The sequence below is a fragment of the Watersipora subatra genome, chromosome 1, assembly GCF_963576615.1.
Source record: "Watersipora subatra chromosome 1, tzWatSuba1.1, whole genome shotgun sequence".
Taxonomy (NCBI): domain Eukaryota; kingdom Metazoa; phylum Bryozoa; class Gymnolaemata; order Cheilostomatida; family Watersiporidae; genus Watersipora; species Watersipora subatra.
In genome coordinates, this window is record NC_088708.1 from 22,165,696 (window position 1) to 22,189,365 (window position 23,670).

Genomic DNA, 23,670 nt, shown 5'->3' on the forward strand with positions numbered 1-23,670 from the left:
TAAATGGCCAAAGGATTTTTTCCCATCTTGTCAATTTTAAAAGTAGTCTGCCATTTGTCTAGATATTGTCATTCAACAAGAGACAAGAAGTGAAAGTTTGCAATGCTGAGCTTAGCCTAATCTGTTCAGTCAAACAAGCAAATACATAAAGCATGCAGATTTGAAATTTTTGATATTCTAGCAAATTCAACCTACTAAGAATATGACCCTTAAAACACAGCTTTGTCGAAACTTTGCATGGTTACGCTATCTTAAAGTTGTTTGTAACGTCTGATTAACTGCAAATTTAGAGCTTCACGGTTGGGTAAAATAATAGCCAACTTTTTTTATTAAGACACTGCTAACATGCTTTAAGGAATTACAATATTCAACTGTTTCGCGTAGTAAGCTCACAACTTTTGTGGGGTTGTAATGATAACATCTTCCTCTAAACTACTCATCTAGTTTATGTATTGTATCATGAGTATTCGTATCATGAGGACATCAGCCAGAGAATTTGATGATTTTCAATGCGTCTTTGCTAATGCTTAATCCAGGAGCAGGAAAACACGACTCAGAAAAATTTGCAATTGTGGCAAACATTCTAAAAGTCAAATTTAAAATTTGGTCTCTGGAAACCCGCAAAAAAGTTTGTAATTGGTCAAGCTTTCTATTCTACGCACAGCAATCCTAGGTAGTCTATTCACATGATTAGGAAACCACCCTTTAGTGGATGTTTCTTTGGCCTGTAGAAAGCTGACAGAAAATAAACTAACAACTGTGTCTTTGCACCCCATTCTAGGACAGCAACTGAAAGACTCGCGGAGAGTCGCTATTTACGCTGTATCTTGTTTGTTAATGCCGCTCTTATCAGACAGTCCACACTACATAATAACTTTCAAAACTGACAGTATAAGCCAAGTGCTTGATACATTTCTTTTTGGTTAGAATATTTTTCATCCATTGCATGAACACATCCCTGACATTTTTAAAATCGGCTGTTAGCTGTGGCAGAATCACCCTAAAAGGCCTCCAAGCAGATCAATAACGAGCAACATATTGTCAGGTGAACTATGGTTTTAATGATTAAAATATTGATGCCGTCTTTGTTACATCTCTGAAAAGTGACGTGAGTCGGAGATCAATAAATTGATTAGAAGACTCAAGCTCGCTGCTTGTTCACTGTACAGCCCTCAGCTTTATCTTGCGTGCAGGTGAGCTGCCATTACCTACGCCTGAAACCTATACACGAGAGCAAAATTGCGCCGTTCTTCTCTTAGCTATGGCGGATAGACCTTCATCTTCTGATGATAAAAGGCCTGGAAGTGGCTCATCACGATCTGCCTGGAATGACGACGGTTTGGATGCTCCAGGGAGACCTGAAAGTGGAAGCAGTGGAGGAAGCTCGTCAGTTTCCAAGCGCGATGCGAAATCTGCCAAGTCGGTTAGTTCCTCTGGCGAGCGGAGAAAAAAAGTGAAGAAAGTCAAAAAGCAAAATCTGTGCAGCCGGATTATCAATTGTAAGTGATGATTCATTTAGTTTGATTCTTTCTCTTCGGTCATGTAAATGTCATCTGTAGTCATGTATATATATACTTACGCTTGCTCAATATCAAATAAACTACGGCTGTTTCAGCCATCTGGTCAACTCGACACACCCAGGAACTTGTGGACAACGAAGAAAAAGCCCGAACTGTCATTCGAGAGCTCATCATTTACGTCATATTCCTCTCCATCACTATTGCAAGTGAGTACCTGACCACTTACACACTTACAGTGTTAATAATAGCATTGATAAGTGATTGGAACAGATAGATTGGTTACAGCTGCAAAGCTGTTAGTTAAAACTTCTTTTTGACTTTTTGGTAAAACTTGATAGAGAATTTATTTTGTCTATTTGAAAGAATTGAATTGAACTAAGTCGTTAAAGTTAGAGTAGCAAAAAAATGGAGAATTGAATTGTAGTGTTTTGCCATGAACTGTGAATTGAATTGATTCTTAAACGACCAATGATGCAAAAGAATTGGGAATCAAATTATTAATTTCTTGATGAGTATTGAATTGAATCCAGACATTCTTTAAAACTTTAAAAACATCTTTAGTAAGACGTCAGCATACTAGTCTCTGAGAGCCTCTTTTTTGTATACTTTTGCTGAAACACAAACTATATTCAGCAAGTTTAGCTGATGAGAACTGTTGCAGTCACGGCTGGTATGATGCACAAGAACATGTACACCATGACAAAGGTGATGACTGATTTAATGATCGACTCGCAGTTCTATGACACCAAGAACAGCTTTGGAGGAATGCTGACACAGACAGACTTTTGGAGAGTAAGATAATTATTTTTCACTAATTTGAAAAATTCTTTATATAACAGTTTTCCTTTTCACAGCCTGTACTTCAGAAGAGATAAAAAATTTTATACAAATTTTTTAAAACTGCATACATATCATATACATATCATGCATACATATTATGCATACATATCACATATGTTCACATATGTTCACATATGTTCACATATGTTCACATATGTTCACATATGTTCACATATGTTCACATATAATATTGAAACATATTCACTTTTGTCGTCACCTCCTAATGGCTAAACTTGAAATTTTTTTACGAACTCATCAACTGTTTTGTAATTTTTATTGATTCAATGAACTGTTGTAAGTTTTTTAAAATGTGTTAATTTATTAACCAAAATTTATTTCAGTTTGCTGAAGGACCAATGTTGGACGGTTTATACTGGGAAAAGTACTACAACGGTGATAATGTGTCTGATAGTGAGCTTGGATATGTCTATTATGAGAGCAAACTGCTGGGAGTTCCTCGCCTGCGTCAACTCCGAGTTACTAACTCTTCCTGCAAAGTGAGTATAGGTCTCCTACAAAAATGTTTTCAAATCTAACTTATCTAAACTAACCAATTTTTAGCTTTCCTAGCATAAATCAGAAAAGAGAGCATTTTCTTAAAGTTATTATTTTGTAAACATGACAGATCCACATATTATCACAGATTAAATTAATCTCAAACACTGAAAAAATGACCACAAAATCTTTTGAAAGTTGTGCTCTCTTGTTTGCCTATGTCAGTCCTGCATTACCACTGGGATCAGACAGCAGCCAATCTAGGTAGTCGCCCTCAGTCTCTACTGAGCAGTTTCCACAATTGGCATTCCCATTTTTTGCCAGTTTTTCTGCTAGCTGTTATGATTGTTGCCAGGAATAGGAAAACCTAAAAATAACAAAAGCAAACATAGGCTCTCAGGCTATCAACATCTAATTCAACGAATAGTTTAAATATCAAAACTTGTGTTTTATTTTAGTTGCCTCATAATCATTAGATTAGAAACATTTCAAAATTCATCAGACATGAATCCAATTATTTCTCTATTTATAGTTGGAAAATTATAATCTCAAAAAAATAATTTTGATGATTTTTAGGTTTATCAAAGTATTAGACGAAAACTGGAAAGATGTCTCAATAGGTTGAGACAAAAGTAAAAGATATTAAGATTCAGCAGATTAATAATGTAAACAATTTTTTTAACTCAGAGATGAAGGTAGCTAAATAACACAAGATGAATAAACTATACGTTATTTTGCTAGTATATGTAGGATTTAAGAAAAGGTAATAAATGAATTGCAGATTGCTGGAGCTTTCAAGGATGTCATTCCGGAGTGCTATGGCAGCTGGTCACCATCAACAAATGATGAGAGCAGCTTTGGCCCAGGAATTGATTCTGCGTAAGTCTTAATATTTAGTCTATCAACTATAAAAATCTCTCACAGACTTGTCAATCGAAAAGAATGTTTGAGAAGATCGACAGTGTTTCTTACAAACTATCTTTATATCTCAAAAGTATTTTAATTACTCTGATAATGCAATCAAATTATCAGCAAAAAAACTATAGGAATTTTATAATTTTATTTTTGTTGCATTTTTCATTAAGTAGGCACAAAAAGTTTTTCCAATTCTCAGTTTGATGTTTTCAGCTGTTGAAAATTATTACAACTGTATTTACTTGTCAAATGATAGTTGGGAATTATTACAACTGTATTTACTTGTCAAATGATAGTTAGGAATTATTACAACTGTATTTACTTGTCAAATGATAGTTGGGGATTATTACAACTGTATTTACTTATCAGATGATAGTTGGGAATTATTACAACTGTATTTACTTGTCAAATGATAGTTGGGAATTATTACAACTGTATTTACTTGTCAAATGATAGTTGGGAATTCTTACAACTGTATTTACTTGTCAAATGATAGTTGGGTATTATTACAACTGTATTTACTTGTCAAATGATAGTTAGGAATTATTACAACTGTATTTACTTGTCAAATGATAGTTGGGAGTTATTACAACTGTATTTACTTGTCATATGATAGTTGGGAATTATTACAACTGTATTTACTTGTCAAATGATAGTTGGGAATTATTACAACTGTATTTACTTGTCAAATGATAGTTAGGAATTATTACAACTGTATTTACTTGTCAAATGATAGTTGGGAGTTATTACAACTGTATTTACTTGTCATATGATAGTTGGGAATTCTTACAACTATATTTACTTGTCAAATGATAGTTGGGAATTATTACAACTGTATTTACTTGTCAAATGATAGTTGGGAATTCTTACAACTGTATTTACTTGTCAAATGATAGTTGGGAATTATTACAACTGTATTTACTTATCATATGATAGTTGGGAATTATTACAACTGTATTTACTTGTCATATGATAGTTGGGAATTATTACAACTGTATTTACTTGTCATATGATAGTTGGGAATTATTACAACTGTATTTACTTGTCATATGATAGTTGGGAATTATTACAACTGTATTTACTTGTCATATGATAGTTGGGAATTATTACAACTGTATTTACTTGTCAAATGATAGTTGGGAATTATTACAACTGTATTTACTTGTCATATGATAGTTGGAAATTATTACAACTGTATTTACTTGTCATATGATAGTTGGGAATTATTACAACTGTATTTACTTGTCAAATGATAGTTGGAAATTATTACAACTGTATTTACTTGTCATATGATAGTTGGGAATTATTACAACTGTATTTACTTGTCAAATGATAGTTGGGAATTATTACAACTATATTTACTTGTCATATGATAGTTGGGAATTATTACAACTGTATTTACTTGTCAAATGATAGCTGGGAATTATTACAACTGTATTTACTTGTCAAATGATAGTTGGGAATTATTACAACTGTATTTACTTGTCAAATGATAGTTGGGAGTTTCATGACAAGAAGGCTATGAATGGGTCATCACACAAGGGAACCCTTGCCACATATCCTGGCTCAGGCTTCTACCAGGATCTGAGCACTACAAGAGCCAAAACTAAAGCTATCATCGAGGTGCTGAAGGAAAATCGGTGGATCAACAGAGGAACCAGAGTCGTATTTCTGGACTTCACCATCTACAATCCAAATGTAAACCTCTTCTGTGTCGCAAAGTGAGTGTTTAGAGTTTTAATTATTCTAAAATTGGTTTGGAGTTATTCTCTCTTTAGAATAAAGAACATTAAACTTTAATGTTCTTTGTGACAAAGAGATAATAACATCCAACTATCTTACACCATGCGTGTCTCATTTTTTCAGTTTGATACAGTTTGCTTATTAAATTTTTGACATAAAAGTATTCACGCCAATTTAAATTGCTTTTCAATTTTTAGATGTTATCTCAAGCAAAGTAGAAACATGTTTTATTCTATTACTAATGAAGTAAAAGAAACTCTAACAAAAAAGTTTCAAAAGAAGTTCTTTATAGTTTGTAAGTGAACTGCCCTCACCACTAATCTCTATCATAACTGCTTCGTACAGTATTTACCTGCATCATGTAAATAAAATGATAGTAACTTGACACAAGTACGTATGTACTTGACACAAGTACGTATGTACTTGACACAAGTACGTATGTACTTGACACAAGTACGTATGTGTAAATTTAAGGTTTTACTTTGTGCAATATGTTCTCTTTTAGGTTGATTGTTGAATACCCTCCATCGGGAGGAGCTCTTTCCTCGCAGAAATTCACCACGGTAAAACTTCTACGATATGTGACAGTCTCCGATTATATCATCATGGGTTGTGAGTTTGTGTTCATCGCTTACATAATCTACTACCTGATAGAAGAACTAATTGAGGTGAGTAGTTAGTATTACAAGAATATTCTGTTGGAATTTACATGTTTTTTGATGGCACTCAGTTTCGTGGATCAGTTCATCTAGCACTTGGAAAAGGAGATGCACAGGCTACTGTTCGATTCCCAAAACAGGTCATCCGGTGGTGACAGGAATGGAATCTAACTTCAAATTGCTCTGAAGGTTCTAGGACAACTTGCCTTTTCTTTAGCCTACTTGGCTAGCTTTTTTATGCCTTCCAATAGGGAAATGTTATTATTTTAGTTTGATCCTAACTATTCTAATCGGTCATGCACCAAATGTGAAGTTGATTTTTATTTTATTTGACAGATGAAGAATGAAGGCTGTGGAAAGTATTTCACGGAGTTTTGGAATTGGATGGATGTGCTTGTAATAATCATTGCCATTGTCTGCATCTGTTTCAACTTTTATCGGACAATCACGGTGGAAAAAGTTCTTGAAAGACTGCTCTCAGCTCCTGACGAATTTGCTGACTTTGAGTCACTTGGCTACTGGCAGATGCAGTTCAACTATGGTGTGGCTCTTACAGCCTTTTTTAGCTGGGGAAAGGTAACTCCGCAATTCATTAATTCATCAATTCAGCAATTCACTGATGCAGTAACTCAGCAATTCAACAATTCAGCAACCCAGTAATTAGCAAATCAGTAACCCAGCAACTCCAAAACTTCCATAATTCAGAAACTCAATAACTCAGAAACTCAGCGACCCATTGACTCAGTAACTCAACCATTCATTCACTCAGTAATTCAGCAATTCCATAACTCAGTATATCAGCAATTCAATAAGTCAGTGAGTCAACAACTCCTTAATTTAGCAACACAATAATCTGCCAATCTGTTCATGATCACACTCTATGTACACTGTATTACACTCTATGTATGTAGCCTGCATATTTGCCATTTGTAGCTGTTCAAATACATCAGCTTTAACAAGACGATGACGCAGCTGACCGACACCATGTCTCAGGCTAAAAAAGACTTGGCCAGCTTTGCCATCATGTTCTTCATCGTCTTCTTTGCATTTGCCCAAGTCGGCTATCTGCTGTTCGGTACACAAGTCAATGACTTTCGTAGCATCGCTGACGTCTTGTAAGTATGTCAAAACTAAGTGATCTCTTATTTAATTATTTCATAATAAAGATTATTCTTAGTTTTTTTGCAGTCATAAAAGACATAAACTAACTTTGCCGGTTGTGTTCATTATTGTTACAGTCTACCAATTAAGAGAATTCTCTCCTATATGTTTTTAGGAATAGCATAGTCTTTGCTGCTTTACTCTCCTAACCTCGCCCCACAAATTTTACTAATTTGCTTTCGTAATTCAAAATAGTGCTGACGCACCAGTGTCGTCATAATACTTTGACATCGCAATGACCAGCCAATCAAAATGTGGCTTTTACATCACTGTACTCAGTTTGTCTTAGATTGCAGATTTCCAAAAAAGAACAATTGTATGCTGCAAGCCATGGTTTTTGATCTTTGTTTTCAGATTGACACAGTTGAGGATCATTCTTGGTGACTTCAACTTTTATGAGTTGGAAGCGACTCATCCCATCCTAGGCCCTCTCTACTTCATAATCTACATAGTCTTTGTGTTCTTCATTCTTTTCAACATGTTCCTTGCCATCATCAATGATACCTACTCTTCCGTCAAGGAGGCGTCTGCGGAGAAAACTAACGAATTTGAAGTTATGGACTTTTTCAAAGGGGTGAGAGTTGTCACGTCTTGTTGAATAGTTTCTACTGTAAATATACAAGAAGTTTTAGTTTTATTGTTAGTAAATGTTATGAATAGTGCTAACAGGGCTGGTTCACAGTCTAACCATAATATATGGCTATGTTAAGGTCAAGGTTTTATTGGTTAAATATTACTGCTAATAGTACTCGGTGATTTTAAAATACAAAGTTTCTGCCCAAAAAAATCTTAAATCGGAATGAAGAGTTTCAATTTTATGTAGAATCGTCAGAGCTTGAAAAAAACCTATATTTATGTTACTTATAATCATTGCATCTACTTCTTTTAGCAATACAACAAATTGCTGGAAAAGTTGAACATTAAGAGAGACAGAATTGCTGACATCCAGGATGCTCTCGCTGCTGCCGACACCAACCAAGATAGTTTGATTGAATACGATGAATGGAAAGAGGAGCTTTTAGGGTAGGAGAATTTTCCGGTTTATCTTCCTATCATATTTGCAAAAAATAATGATTTGTAGATTGGTCTGCAAACTACTAAGTTGATTGGTTGGTGTGCTAACAAACATTTATGTTGATTGGTTGATGAGTGTTAACTACTTCAACATAAAATGTACTCAAAAGCAGGGCACTGATTTGTTCACTTTAATTTATGCTGTCATTGGTGAACATGGCATGGAAATACAAAAAATGTGACAAAAAGGTGAGGAGTTGTAATTCCTTGCAACTGTTTTAGTCGTGGATACAAGGAAGATGAGATCGAGGAGGCATTTAAAAAGTTTGACAAAGATGGTAACAAAGTCTTGGATGCTGACGAACAGGCGCTGATGCTCAAGGCTCTTGAAGACGAAAAAGTAGGTCATTTAATTGTCGCAATTTTTATCTTTCACATTTCATTTTTTTTAAAACTGTATGCACATTTTTTAAAGTTCAAGAAATGACAACTCCGACTAGACTGTTTGTGCAAATAACTTGGCTAGATGTGGTCAGCGCTGGAAGACTTAGTATCTTTCTAGCAGTTAGCAAGGCTGACAATAAATCAAGCGTAATTAGTTATGAAACTTATCTCTAATTATACTTGACATCGTTGAAATGATTTGGTGCTAAAATCTCTTCAACTGTTACTTATTGAAACATAATATTTGGCATAATATAACTTTATATGTTTTACAAATATATATTAATTTGATTTCAGAATGCTGTCAATGCGAACATTGGAAAAGTTGAGCACAAACTAGGAGTAAATGAAAGGGCTAAGAGTTCAAGGCCAGGCACAAGAGCTCGCACATCTAGAGGTGGTAGGAGAGGCAAGAAATCTGCGCAGGAAGAAAGTGAACCAGACAAACCACCAACGAGTGGAGAAAACAATCCTAGAGTTGTTAGTGAGGTAATTGAACGTGTCCTTGGCTATGCTCATGGGATAACTTTGACTTTACGAACAATCTTGGACATGGAGCTCTTGTTGCTGATGAGAAGAAACTTTTTAGCTTTGTCTATCTCTGAGCTTTCATTATCAAGAGCTTCAAACAGTGTCAGTAGAAACTAATGTCTTGTAGGCAGTCATTTTCATTTCTTTGCCTGCTTGAAATGCCCTCAATATTTTGCAATATTTCAAGAGTTAACCTTCCAATCAAATTGAAACTTCAGAATTATCCTGAAAACATATTACAAACACAGCATCCAAAATTTCATAATTCTACCCAAACCAGAAATTAAAAAAAGTGAAGCTACGCAACTGAGTTTTCTCGAGCATAGGATCTGGTGCGAACGCAACTCCCCAAATTATCTTCGGTTTTGGTTTCACGATGTTAAAAGAAAAGTAAAGCAAAATTCAACCTTAAATTCTTAAACCTTAAATTAAACCTTAGATTCTTAAACCTGTTGCACCTGGTAAATTGTAGAATAAGAGCCTTGACCAAGGGTTGGAAATGCTCCTTCCTCGCAGCCTCATAAATCTGCATGCCGAAGCAGAGCTACTTCGCTACCAAAACCTTTTTTGTTTATAAATGTCAAATTTTGTTATGTTTTCTTGTCAGCTGTTACATGACATCTACGTTGCTTGTAGGTGGGATATGGCGAGTTTTCTCAGCTGTCTAGGCGAGTTGACAGAATGGAACACTCTATTGGCAGCATTGTCTCCAAAATTGACACTGTGCTTGTTAAGTTGGAGGGAATGGAGAAAGCGAAACTGAAGCGCCGTGAAGCCATGACACAGCTCTTGGACAGCATTGCTGCCGTAAGTAAAGTTCAGTCCTCAATCCACAGTCCACAGTCACACAATAGAGACTTTATATGAAGCCCATAAACTTCAGTCTTTGTCAGCATCATACCACCTGTTTTCAAATATCAGCACGTATCAATTCGTTGGAGTTGCGTAATAACAAAACAAACCACGAGCCAACCTCGTCATTATCTTCAAGTATTTCAAAAACCGGAGTGAATTCGATGCGGTCATCCTACGGATCAGCGCCTTCTGTTTGTCTCTTTAAATAAGTGTCATCATTAAATGACACATCTATTATAGTTATGCGGATCCTTACTTGAGTGTATGTGTCATATTATAATCGTGTTTTTCGTCTTATTGTTGTTGTCTTATTTTAGTCTGAAATCATTAGGTTATTTATAAATGTACTTGAGATTAGCTGATAGTAAACGTGTTATGTGGGTCTGTGGGGTTTCAGTGCATTGTAATTGCTTCTTTGTTTAACTATGAGTAACTGTGATGTAATACCTTTTCTCTGAGTTCTCTTTGCGCTATTGCATTGCCTTCTTTTCTGTTTTCTTATATATTTGTACAGTATGAGTTCGGTGTGTGATTCTAATACAAGTACTCGGTCGTGTAAGTCACTCACTTACTGAAACTCGTAATCACGCCATCCTTACTATTATATTTTGCGACTCACAAAGATTGGACACTATAGCGCATCAGAGGGTTGTTAATGAGCTAAAACTATTGTAGTCGAGCTAAACTACTCTACGCTGGTCGAACATGACGGCCCTTTGATTTCATGCACCCTACTCTGAAGTCATCAAAGATTCAATTTGCCTAACTTTTACTTGCGTTACCAAATTTTTTATTTCTGTTTTCGACTTATAACCAAAAGTACAACCCAAAGCTGATTTGTGTTTTAGTCTGAAGAGGAGAGTGAAGAGGCAAAGAGAGAGCAGATGGAGCGACTGGTTAGAGAGGAACTGGAGAGGTGGGACAGCGAGACAGCTGTCAGCAGGCCTGGTACATCCATGTCTCGGCCTGGCACCTCTGCGTCTCGCCCGCGAACAGGGATGAGATAACTCCTTAGCGTCATATCATGACAATTTCTCATCGTAATCACATGACAACATTTTCTATTGTCTGTCAATCAGACTGTCTGTCTATTAAATGATTGGCAATAAGAGCAAATTTAATTTGTCAGTAAAAATATACTTTACATAATGCAAGCTTTCAGTGCATTTTTAGTGTGTTACTCTGATCCAAGTTTCTGGCTTTCTCCTATTTATTGACAAAATTCTCCCTGAATTGCCTTGCTTTGTACTAATAAATCTGTGCCACTGTGTACTGTAAAGGTTTAATTTCAAATCTCTTCCTCTCACTCTATCTATTCCTATAAAGTACCTTCTAACCTTTGGTGCTTTAACTTTCAAAACAAAAGTTGTCTTCTCTCACCAGATATATCTGCGGATTGTGATTGGTTAAGTTCTAGTTCGCTAGTATCAAGCCTCAGTTATAACTTAACATGATATATTATAAATCATGGAAACTGCTGTAGTGTACTGGTCTAGATAAAGCATTCAATCTTTAAACAACAGTCTTAGTGTCATTCCCAAGAAGGTTACGGGTGGTCACAGGAATCCCTCCTCCGCCAACAGACATAGGTTTGCTTTGGTTCTCTCAAAAATAGATTTTCCAACAGACATTAGAAACATATTGTAAGTCTTTATTCTGTTTTACCTTTTAGTAGCCTGAAGTCTTATTCAGATGAAGTTGGTGTCATTTAACGCCTCCATTGAAACTCAAAAATAGTTGGCATACTCCTTCCATAAAACAATGTAACTGTTTCGAAATCATATATTTCTATGATGAGGTTAAGTGGATCACCCAAGGTATAACGTTGATCATTTTTGGCATGCGAATCTATAATGGAGAGAATCAAATTCTACAGTAGCTAGGCGAGGTATACGTCATGTGGGATTGCTAATAACAGCGTCAGCAAAGTGCTACATGTTCAATTGACAAAACAATAAAATTAATAATATTGAACCGAGACAAAGCCTGGTTAAAATTCGGCCATCTTATGAACTAAGTACAGTAAAAGTTAGCAGTCTTGGATGACTTCACTTCCTGCGTGCGAGTCTGACCCAAGCCACTCCTACAATACAAAGAAATGAGTGATACATAGCTAACTTCTTATGCATTTGGTTCATTTTTAAATACCTCCAGATTGAGTGAAAAAGTTAAAAAAATTTTGACTTCAAAAACCAAATGTTTTCTGTGGGATTATTATAGATGAGAATTGATGAAAGGCAGTCACAAGCTCAATCAGTGTTGTAAGGAAAAGGAGTTCCACAATGTAACACAAGAGAGCTTGCTTGTGCCTAACTAAACTTTGCATGTTTTGTAAAATACCTGATCAACAACAAGAATTGCGTGTTGTGCACTCTGTTGTAACATAAGAACACAGGGCCTAATGCACACAGGGCCTAAGGCTATGTAACACGGAAACCAGACAACTGCTCATGACATGATAGCGACACACCATGCAGTGCAAGGAGACAGCATATAAACTCAAAGTTGAAAATTCAGGAAGTCTTGTCAACTTTGGTTCCAATGTGAGCATGCAGGAAGTGCTGTTAGCTTGGGTTCCATTGTGACCATTCCAAATGATCTGTTAGCTTTGGTTTCACTGTGAACATGCAGGAAGTGCTGTTAGCTTTGGTTTCAATGTGTGCATGCAGGATGGGCTGTTGACTTTGATTCCAATGCGCGCATGCAAGATGGGCTGTCAGCTTTGGTTCCATTGTAACCATGCAAAATGGGCTGTAAGTTCAGGCTCTACTGTAACTATGCAGGATGTGCTGTTAGCTTTCGTTCCATTATGAGCATGCAGATGCAGAATGTATTGTTAGCCTATGGTTCCAGTTTTAACATGCAGGCTGTTTTGTTCACCCACCCGTCACAGCAAGACATCTTTGCTGACCTTTATGTTGATACTATTCTTCAGCTTCTTTTGCTACTTCCATCTGTTCTTTCGAAGCTTTCTTATTGGCATCTTCTTTTTTAAACATCTCTCGACGCTCGGCAAAACCTCTTGTGTCTGTCTGGCGATCATATTTGCTGCACAAAGCTACCTTGGGCTAAATCATACAAGGTCAAGTTAGTAAGTAGGCTTACCGATTCAAATACTCCCATTTTTTCAAAGAAATTCCTTCTGTCAACATTTCGCTCATATTTACTCGCTACTACAACCCTTTCCTGCAATAAAAATATTGGTATTTATATAAAACTAGAAATACTAGAAATATTTCAATGTTAATTCATGCCATTATGTTGTTGCTTCTTTAATTGCATAAAAAGGAGACAAAAACCGGTGCCTGACTAGGAATGTATTTAAATATGTTTAAAATCACAAAAATGGGTTGTCTATTAATACGAATATAAATATCATGGGTATATATTTGTGTATATATATCTATATATACATATCTATTTATATATATATCATCATTACTAAAATGGTTTGTTTTATTGTTTACTCACCGGAACATTGGGGAATTTATCAGCTAGCCTGTCAAACCTAAAAATACACACTGTTCGTAGACTATTGACAAAACTCATCGGATTGGCACACCACGTCGACTATTTGAAGGCGGGAAGATCTACTGCATATCTCTTTACTATGTTTTTGATATAAAGAAAGAAAATAAACGTGGTATCTACCATTCTCTGGGAACATGCGAGATAAACAGATGTAGCACAATATATGAAAAGTGTAGAAAATTTGGGCATGTGCTAAGAATGAACATGCTTCACTCCGTGGTGCAGACGGTGTAGACAGGGACAGTTGAGGCATGCTAGCTTACCCTCCGTCTGCTGCTCCGGCTGACGTCTTGCCACTAATAATAACAAACTAAGAGGTTACCTCACTAGAATACTAAGATTAACCATAGCAACAGCGACACTTACGGACACGGTCCGCTCGGCTCATCTTGAATCTTGACTCTCGTAGAATGACTGCGACCTCTGAAATTGGGTGATGCAAAGTAGTGACCAAATCTATATGAATTGTGGATTACAGGATTTGCCTTCAAAATTTGTTCACACACATAATAATACAATATGTTGTATTTGGGTAGATGCGTTGGATGGATTACAAAGTCCGGACAGAAGACTTTCATTAGCTTACCCCTTGTTCATCTGACGGGCTCGTTCTGCCAGTTCCATCATCTACAAGTAAAATTGGTATTACTGAGTCACAGCATTATATAGGTCAGCTATTTTCATTACACAACATAATTTGAACAATTTCATGTTTGAATTCTGAATTGAAATAACTAAAAAATTACAAAAACAAACGTAAAACCATTCAAAGTTTGGTAACACAGTCCAGTAGCAAGTCAATAATTTTCCTTGATTGACCACCAACTTGAGTACCTACTTAGTTATTACTAAGTACTGTAGAAAATGGATGTAGTAAACCATGTACTGTAGAGCATAGCTGTAGTAAACCATGTACTGTAGAGCATAGCTGTAGCAAACGACGTACCGTAGAGCATAGCTGTAGTAAACTAAGTACTTTAGAGCATGGCTGTGTTGTAAAATAAATTCTGTAGAGCATGGCTGTAGTAAACTAAGGTACTGTAGAGCATGGCGGTAGTAAGTTGTGTACTGTAGCGCATAGCTGTTGTAAACTAAATTCTGTAGAGCCTGGCTGTAGTAAACTAAGGTACTGTAGAGCATGGCGGTAGTAAATTGTGTACTGTAGAGCATGGCTGTAGTGAACTAAATTTTGTAGAGCATGGCTGTAGTAAACTAAGGTACTGTAGAGAATGGCTGTAGTAAACTATGTACTGTAGAGTATGGCTGTCGTGAACTATGTACTTTAGAGCATGATTGTAGTAAACTATGTACTGTAGAGCATAGCTGTAGTAAACTGTGTACTGTAGAGCATGGCTATAGTAAACTAAATACTGTAGAGCATGACTGTAGAAAACTGTGTACTGTAGAGCATGGCTGTAGAAAACTCTAAATATCTATTTATTGACTTTGTTTAACTGTTGTCTACTATGAGTAAACATACTTAATAAGACTTTCCCGGGACCTGATAACACAATATAAAATGCAGCCATTATTTATAGTAGCTTTGTTAGCTATAGTCATGATACATCATATTCATAAATTGTATGTGTTGTTATTTACATCATATTGCTGCCTCTTAAAACGATCATCCAAGTCATATTTTTCACTTTCCAATCTGTAAAGTTTTTCATGAAGCTCTTTTGCTTTTGCAATCAGCGCAGTTGTGTCCATTCCTGATATGTCAAGAGGAACAATCCTCTGGCTGAGAGCCACCCTCTTTTCTTCATCTAACTGCTCCTTTGTTTTGGCCATTTCTACAGTCTTTTCTTGGCTGTGTTCGTACTGCAATATTAAATGCAGCCTTGCAGCAACTAATATGCCAATATATATGCATAACAGATCAGACTAAAAGCATAGCTCAAGCAATGTCTTGTAGAACACTGAAGCTATTTATTAGCAGATATAGATGTCAATGGTAGAAATGTTGTACAGAGGAGCCATGCTGCAATTAATCATGCTTGTGTGAGTCACCAAGTTTTGCTCAAAATCAATTTGGAAACAAAACTTTTTGCTGATAGTTTTCAGCTGCAAAACTTGAAACCATTGACAACAAAATAGCTGTGTGAGTTATGTCATAGTGAGCCCATATAATTCATATGATGCATTAGAATTACCTAGACAGCCAACTCAGCAGAACAAACCACCTCAAATATGCTATCTAATTTCTTTTAGACAATGCTGGCAAGTGCTGGCAGGTGCTGGTAGGTGCTGGCAGGTGTCGATTGATTCTCGAAATAAGAAGTGAACTCACAACACTGCACATAAGCATTAAACTATCTCAACTATCCTACCATGCGAACAGGAATAAAAACTAATATTTAGGTGAATTGGTAGTTGTCTTCTACAGGGTAAAAGTAGACAACTCCTCAAATGATTAACATTTTCATTCACTTATCACAAATATGCAATAAGGAGTACCTCCTTTAGCGTAATCAATAAATACATAAAAATACTGCCAGTTAAAAATACAGGTTTCCAACTCTGCATTGCAAAAAGATGTGCCATTCACCAGCCAATCAGGAGCCAATACCCATAAGACATAAGGTATGAATGGGCTTCCTTATGAGGCACTCAACAGCCGCAGTTAATCTCTCTTTTAAAGATAAAGCACTGATATACTATAGTAAATATTGCAAGATTTCACACAATGAGAGTAGAGACTCCTATTTGTACAGCTGGTCTCTTCATATAGTCATAGTAGTCCAGGCAGCGTACTAAAAATAACTCCACTTGACTTGATACTTTTCGCGTAACACTGGAAGTGAAACTATGTAATGTCGGCTATAGGTTCTTAGTCAATAAGTCGTATGTTTGAGGGTGGTAGTCACTATCATCATACCTCAGTGTTCATCAGATGGGCCTTAGGCTAACACAAACATAGATGTGTCCAAACAATTCTAGGAGGCTTCAGTACTTCTACCCTGCTAGATTTTAATTCTACTAAAACTGATATTTTTTATAGACATATTTGTCAGCTCAGAACAGAAATGCATAGTTTAATGAATTGCAATGTTAACAACATGAAATATTAAACAAGCCCAACTACTGCATGCACCATTTTAGAGCGAGCATCCTTCAGTTAGTATTGCAACATAGAGAGTAGAGTGCGAAGAGCACAGGCTATGGTGAATGGATAAAGCACTAGAAGCGATGCACTATAAACTATGCACTGCATGGCGTGTAAGTGTCAACAGAGCATTAGATGAAATCTACCGTTCCTTAGAAATCTTGGATGACCTGCAAGTAATTAGCAACGTTCAGGAAGTCGATCAGCAGCTAGTAGAAATATTGTAAGAATTCTTCGAGTACAGTTTGAACCTAGTGACAGCGTCTTCAAGTCCGTCTCAAAGAAACGCAGTCAAGTCGCTACATCAACATGAGAAACTTAGAGTGCTTTGTAATAATAAATTCAACATCTTGAAAAATACATTCACACTTTTACAAATTAGTTTTTAGCTTTTTAGTGATAGCAAGCTAAGCCTTCTGCTGGAAATATTTTACTCTTTTATTTATCGTGTTATTAGATAATTTTTGGTTTTGAATAATAACAAAAAAATTTTCTTTAGAAGTTAAATGGCATGTATCACACTTTTTAGGTGAGCAAATCTCACTTAACACTAAATATTCCACGATTAAACAGTCAATTTAAAAAAAAACTCTATTCGATACAATACAGTTTGCTGTCGCTTTATCAAGACACGAAACAGGCAATAGTAAACTATTGTAATTATGTGAGGCAGAGCAGTATATATCAGTTTTCTATAGCATATCATTCATATAGATATGCTCTTCACTTTATGTAACACATTCAACAATCTGTTGCTTTTCCACACATTTCTTCATAAATACCAGGTCTCGGCCTAAAGTCATCTAGTCGACAGTCCATTCTATACTAGACACTATACTCTATAATACTATAACCTACATGCTAAATTTTATGCTGCATTCCTCTCTAGACTCTATGATATATACTTCAACTTCATATGCTATACTCTACACATCATGTTTTGTACTATACAATCTATACTCCACATCTCACATTCTATACTTATATTATACACTCTAAACTATACCCTACCCTTTATACCTTATACCATATATCCTATACTCTATACTCTATACCCTAAACTCTATACCTTATACTCTATACCCTATACTCTATACCCTAAACTCTATACCCTATACTCTATATCCTAAACTCTATACCCTATACTCTATACCCTATACTCTATACCCTAAACTCTATACCCTATACTCTATATCCTATATTCTATACCCTATATTTTATACCCTATACTCTATACCCTATACTCTATACCCTAAACTCTATACCCTATACTCTATACCCTATACTCTATACCCTAAACTCTATACCCTATACTCTATATCCTATATTCTATACCCTATATTTTATACCCTATACTCTATACCCTATACTCTATACCCTAAACTCTATACCCTATACTCTATACCCTAAACTCTATACCCTATACTCTATACCCTATACTCTATACCCTAAACTCTATACCCTATACTCTATACCCTATATTCTATACTCTATATTACTCTCATGTACTATGCGTTATGCTCCACATCTTAAAACTTTTTAACACCAAAGTTTTAGACTCTGTCATACAAACTAATGGATATACTTCCAACGTTACAACTTATGCTATACCAGACTATCTTAAACAGTATTTGCTACTTTAAGCTTTACGCTCAGCATGTTGTATCTTTTAGTTTACTTGTTTCCTTACTACACTCACTGTGATCTTTGTAACGTGTCACTTCCTGTCTTACACTATATTCATGCTTATAACAATTGTAAATATAACACTTTTCACAGTGTACACGGTGGTAACTCTTTTATCGCTAAAAGCTAATTATAATCATTATAAGTCAATTGAATAGTGTACATTAATTAACACCAAAATGAAATAATATTAAATAGTTGTAAGAGTGCTTAGGTTTCAATACATTAAACTTACCTCAGTCATCTTGTTTTATATGCTAAAATGTTACCTTTACAAGTGCGTCTCTAGACCACCAGTTTCACCCCTTTACTCGCTGAGTGCCCCAACCACTCTGGCAGCGGCAGCCCTTATTTGGTTAATGACTAATCAACGACATTAACTACTAGCTAATCAGTGCACACGTCTACTATTAATTAGACTCACTCGCTTCCGAACAAGAAGCGTTGGCAGCTCGAGGCTAGTTCTCTAGATATTGAAGTTTTCTGCTCACAGTCATTGACTAACGTTGAGTGTAAACGCGTACAGCTTGCTTACAGTGTCACCTTTGTGATTTTTCCAGATAGTGCAATAGACCAGTAGCTAATGGTGATGGCTGCTCTTAAGCGCGGTTGACAAGCTTTCCTAGTTACAGTATTTCTTCTGTAGATTTTAGGTATTTACGTTAAGCCAAGGTGTCTCAATATTCAAAAACAACTTTGTGAGCAGTAATAGTGGCTGTGACCCAACTGTGAAAAAATCGATCAAAATGCATTAGCGAGAGTCGTCTGGTTTAACATTATTAACAAATGGAAAGATATATTAACTGGCCTGGTTTAACATTATTAACAAATGGAAGGATGTATTAACTCACCTGGCTTAACACTATTAACAAATAGAAGGATGTATTAACTCACCTGGCTTAACACTATTAACAAATAGAAGGATGTATTAACGCACCTGTTTTAACACTATTAACAAATAGAAGGATGTATTAACTCACCTCGTCGAGTGACGAAGTTTCTGACTTTTTCACAGTAAAATTCTTTTTCCCAATATTCTTTGCTCTTTCTTCCTTTTCTCTTTGTTTTTTTTCTTTTTCCAATCGTTTGATCTCTTTCGCTTCTTCTTTAATTCTACGCTTCTCTGCCTGTCATCAAACACATCAATTCTCCCTTTTATATTTATTACTAAGATATCAAATAACTTTACCTTAACAACTACGTTGAACACAATTCCTTTTTTCACTCTATATTAGTTAGGACTACTAACGTCTGAAACTAACATGAATGATGCTTTTACTTCAATGTGTTTCATCTACATGTATGTATAGTACATGTTAACTAAACAACATAATAAACATGTTTTTATCATGTTATTATAAACATTATAATAACATATTACATATCGTTATGTCATTATGCTATTATGTTATTTTGTTATTTTGTTATTTTGTTATTTTGTCATTATGTTATTATGTTATTTTGTTATTTTGTTATAATGTTATATAATAAACAGGTTTTTTAAGTACATCTGCTCAGAATGACAAGATTTATGAAACATTTAATAGTTCAACAACTCAAGCCTTCAGCCATCCTAGTGTTGTTTTAGACAAACGCTGACTAAGTGTAAGACAAACGCTGCCTTGGTGTAAGACAAACGCTGCCTTGGTGTAAGACAAACACTGCCTTGGTGTAAGACAAATGCTGCCTTGGGGTACGACAAATGCTGCCTTGGTGTAAGACGACGTGTGTATAGCTAGCAAACATCAGCAACCATCTATTATAGGTATACCACCTATATATATTTCTCAAAGTATGTCTGTATGTGGATATGTTGCTACGCATTCTGGCTATAGATCTTTGTAGTCTATGTATATATAGTAACCTATGCGTGCATGTATTATTTTATAAGCCTATAACATTTACTCTTGTGTACTGCATGTCTCTATTACTCATTTCTGTGTACAAGTATAATTGCTGTCTCATGGATTGCTGTCTCTGTGTTTATTAACTAGTGGTTATGTCATTCGTTACGTCATTCATTATGTCATACCTATTATTGTGTCATTTCGAATACAAGCGGTCTTGGTGTCAAGTTAGCTGGTGCACTATACAAGGATAAGAGTACTTATTAAAAGTCTTAAAATCTTGGATTAAAGATTCCATACTGAAGATTCGATCTCGGACCCTGCCGTTCACCAGTTGGACACCCTCCCCACTAGACTACAAAAACTGATTTGCTAGCTTGCCAATTAAGTCGTTATATGAGAGCAAATAGCTAATGGCTTTGCGTATGTCGCAGGTCATCACATAACGTCGCGGGTCATCACATAACGTCACGTGAAGCTGTTCACTCACATTATTAAATGTACTGGCTAATAGCCCGCAGGCTAATGGCGAGCAACTCTCATTACTTCTCATTGTTTATAAGATAAAACACTTTTCTCATGATATGTACAGTAGTTTGAAAGTTAGAATGGCAAATGTTGTTATAAATTAAATACAAATAAATTTTCTGCCCAAAGAATTTTCTATTACCCAGGCAATGCCGGGTAGCACAGCTAGTCATTAAATATTTGCGGAATATCTATTGAACACGCTATAATTTCTGGATGTAATGCAGGCATTTATCTTTATTATGATGACAAAATATGTTACCGCAGTTTAAACTATTATGTCTAAAACAAGTGAATCAGCAAAGTCAATCAATATCGGTGCTAATTTTATTACCATTGTTCGTTTAGTTTGGTGATTCCATTAAAAATATTTTTGAACAAGCTTACTTCCTCTTCCTTTCTCCGCTGCTCTTCAACCCGTCTCAGTTCTGCCAACCTTTCCATTTCGATGGCTCGTCGCTGCTGCCTCGTTACCTAAGAGAGTCAAAATCATTTAAAGGAAATGTGGGACAATGGATCCTTACTGCTCGTGTCTGTTTCAATATATATTGTAACACAATATAACATCGTCCAATATAATATTTTGATGTATGGGATAAGAGTTGGTAAAGAAAGTAAAGCATTTTTGAAAAATACTTGTATTTTTTGTATTTCTTTTTTAATTAATGTTTTATGCATTTACTTGCATGTTTCAAGTGAACTTCAGTTCAACCTGATGCATGTAAATAAATGAATGAAATTTCAAGTAGCTGAACAGAGAAAAACCTAAGTAATACTTAAAACTATTTACACCTATTATCTACTATTCTACATCTATTATCTAGCTCCATTCATATGTACAGCTTGTTCTTTTAGTATCTCATTGTCATCCTTCTTATCTACATTAAGTACCAAAGTTATGTTTTATGTTACTTGATATGATCAGTGTTTAAATGCCCTTAATGCTGATCAGCTAACTGTGTTGTTAAATATTTTCTTTCTAAAATACTCAGATTGCATCTTAAATCAGCCTGACCATTCCCTACATTCCTAATTCCTCAGTAACTCCACTACACCTTATACCAGACACCAACACCTTGCCAAGTCACATTAAAGAACAGAATTATGCAAAAAGAGTTTTCCCTTCCAATACTCATAATTTTAATTTCTTATTCTTCATTTTAGTTTTTGTCTTGTGGTATAATTTACTTTAAAAAGCATAGACCGGTGATACTAAAGTTCATATTTATCTATGAGGTCACAAATAGTCATGGATAGTCAAGGCAGTGGCACATATTTATCTATGACCTCACAAATAGTCACGGATAGTCAAGGCAGTGCAAGGAGCCATATGTTCTGTCAGTGTATTTGTTTGGCGCTCATGCTAACAGTAGTTATTGTATTTCCTGTTAGGTGTTTATAGGAAGGGGTTTAAGCTAAGAGACATGTCTATGCAGGATTCGCTAATGACGTGTCGCATGATTTTACCTGCCTCTCACGGAGCTTTATCAATTCTGCCTCATCCTTCTCCATTTCAGTGTGCAGATACTTGGCAGCATCGAGCATCGCTTCAGCGTATTCATCTGGTTTATGTTCACCGGCTTCTTTTTGTTCAGGTCTGTCATGACTGCCTCCATTCTCTATAGGAGACTCTTGAGTCAGCTCCTGGCTGTCTTCCTCCGCCATTGCTTAAATAGAGGGGCGTATGAGATACAGCCCCGTAATAATCATCCAACGAATTGTGGTCATTTAATAGTCTATATAGCATTATATATATAGCATCTATATAGCATTATGTTGATGCTATATAGCATTACGCTGATGTTATATAGCATTATGCTATATAGCTTTATGCTGATGTTATATAGCATTATGCTGATGCTATATAGCATTATGCTATATAGCATTATGCTATATAACATTATGCTATATAGCATTATGCTGATGTTATATACCATTATGATGATACTATATAGCATTATGCTGATATTATATAGCATTATGCTGATGCTATATAGCTTTATGCTGATGCTATATAGCATTATACTGATGCTATATAGCATTATGCTGATGTTTGGTGTATCAGAAAACTACTAAACTGCACAATGAAAGAAACATACAAGGAAAATTTGCGTAGGCATTAGCTATTATGAAAAACCAAATAGCATGCATTTCGCCCGCACTCAATGTTGTTATATTAGAGAACACCACATGGCTCCATCTTGGATAGTCGAAGCTGAATCTGTTTAATTAGTCTACTGATGGAAACATTTCAAGTATTACAATCATATGGACAACAATAAGTCGCTATATATGTGTAGCGAATATGGGAATCTGTCACCGTGCAAGTCAATAAAAAAAACAATATAGAAACTCGCCTGGACTTCAAATACTGAGATACTCGGCTTTTGAAAAATTAATCTCTGCCGCTGCTGTAAAATCTGCTGCATACATACAAATAAAATGATGAATTTTGCAGCAACTCCTCATTTTGGTACCACACAAGATTGTTTAGAAATCAAAAGCATTTCGAAGCTTAGCACCCTAATAGCTCTCTTTTATTCAATTATATCAGACAATATGCATTACTTACCAAAGTTGATTGCGTCTGCTGTACTAACTATCTGGTAGCCTAAGAAGAAGCAATATCATATTCAATTTGCGAATAACTGGAGTATATTTACTAAGCTTTTATCCTGCGTGTTTGCTGAAGGATTACAGCTCCTGCATTCATTGCTAAGCAAGCGTGGGTGACAGAGATCACTCGATTCAGGCTATTCCTTATATGGTGCGAAACTTTCTACAAATATCTCTAT

The 23,670-nt window shown here is 35.6% G+C and overlaps 2 protein-coding genes across 6 annotated transcripts; one reads left to right on the forward strand and one right to left on the reverse strand.

The window, feature by feature from the left end:
* Positions 1-1,214: 1,214 nt before the first annotated feature.
* Positions 1,215-11,449, forward strand: LOC137410509 (polycystin-2-like). Its single transcript, XM_068095937.1, has 15 exons — positions 1,215-1,499; positions 1,616-1,726; positions 2,182-2,312; positions 2,702-2,857; positions 3,637-3,734; positions 5,267-5,491; positions 6,019-6,181; positions 6,509-6,748; positions 7,106-7,287; positions 7,688-7,907; positions 8,223-8,356; positions 8,630-8,747; positions 9,089-9,280; positions 9,959-10,129; positions 11,026-11,449. The coding sequence occupies exons 1-15, from the start codon at positions 1,262-1,264 to the stop codon at positions 11,182-11,184; spliced, it is 2,538 nt and encodes an 845-aa protein (XP_067952038.1). The 5' UTR covers positions 1,215-1,261; the 3' UTR covers positions 11,185-11,449.
* A 492-nt stretch (positions 11,450-11,941) lies between these two features.
* On the reverse strand, positions 11,942-23,568 carry LOC137410484 (troponin T, skeletal muscle-like). Of its 5 annotated transcripts, none has more exons than XM_068095907.1 (10): positions 23,448-23,568; positions 22,343-22,542; positions 21,263-21,349; positions 19,481-19,627; positions 15,308-15,529; positions 14,295-14,335; positions 13,972-14,004; positions 13,649-13,685; positions 13,283-13,363; positions 11,942-12,260 (listed from the first exon to the last, which is right to left on the reverse strand). In XM_068095907.1, exons 2-10 carry the CDS (start codon positions 22,538-22,540, stop codon positions 12,207-12,209), a joined length of 900 nt encoding a protein of 299 aa, XP_067952008.1. In that variant the 5' UTR covers positions 22,541-22,542; positions 23,448-23,568; the 3' UTR covers positions 11,942-12,206. The 5 variants fall into 5 exon arrangements, with proteins under 5 accessions (XP_067952008.1, XP_067952006.1, XP_067952005.1 ...); XM_068095905.1 differs by lacking the exon at positions 13,972-14,004 and adding an exon at positions 14,075-14,131; XM_068095904.1 differs by lacking the exons at positions 13,283-13,363; positions 13,972-14,004 and adding exons at positions 13,062-13,245; positions 14,075-14,131 and having other exon boundaries at positions 23,448-23,561.
* Positions 23,569-23,670: the final 102 nt, after the last annotated feature.

Bases quoted from the DNA above. Each gene is read 5' to 3' on its own strand.
- LOC137410484 (XM_068095904.1), bottom strand. From the start codon at position 22,540: ATGGCGGAGGAAGACAGCCAGGAGCTGACTCAAGAGTCTCCTATAGAG. The intron at 19,628-21,262 runs GTAAGCTTGTTC...GTTTGATGACAG, and splicing joins AGCGGAGAAAGGAAGAGGAA to GCAGAGAAGCGTAGAATTAA. The intron at 15,530-19,480 runs GTGAGTTAATAC...TTAATATTGCAG, and splicing joins AAACTTCGTCACTCGACGAG to TACGAACACAGCCAAGAAAA.
- LOC137410509 (XM_068095937.1), top strand. From the start codon at position 1,262: ATGGCGGATAGACCTTCATCTTCTGATGATAAAAGGCCTGGAAGTGGC. The intron at 5,492-6,018 runs GTGAGTGTTTAG...GTTCTCTTTTAG, and splicing joins AACCTCTTCTGTGTCGCAAA to GTTGATTGTTGAATACCCTC. The intron at 10,130-11,025 runs GTAAGTAAAGTT...TTTGTGTTTTAG, and splicing joins TCTTGGACAGCATTGCTGCC to TCTGAAGAGGAGAGTGAAGA.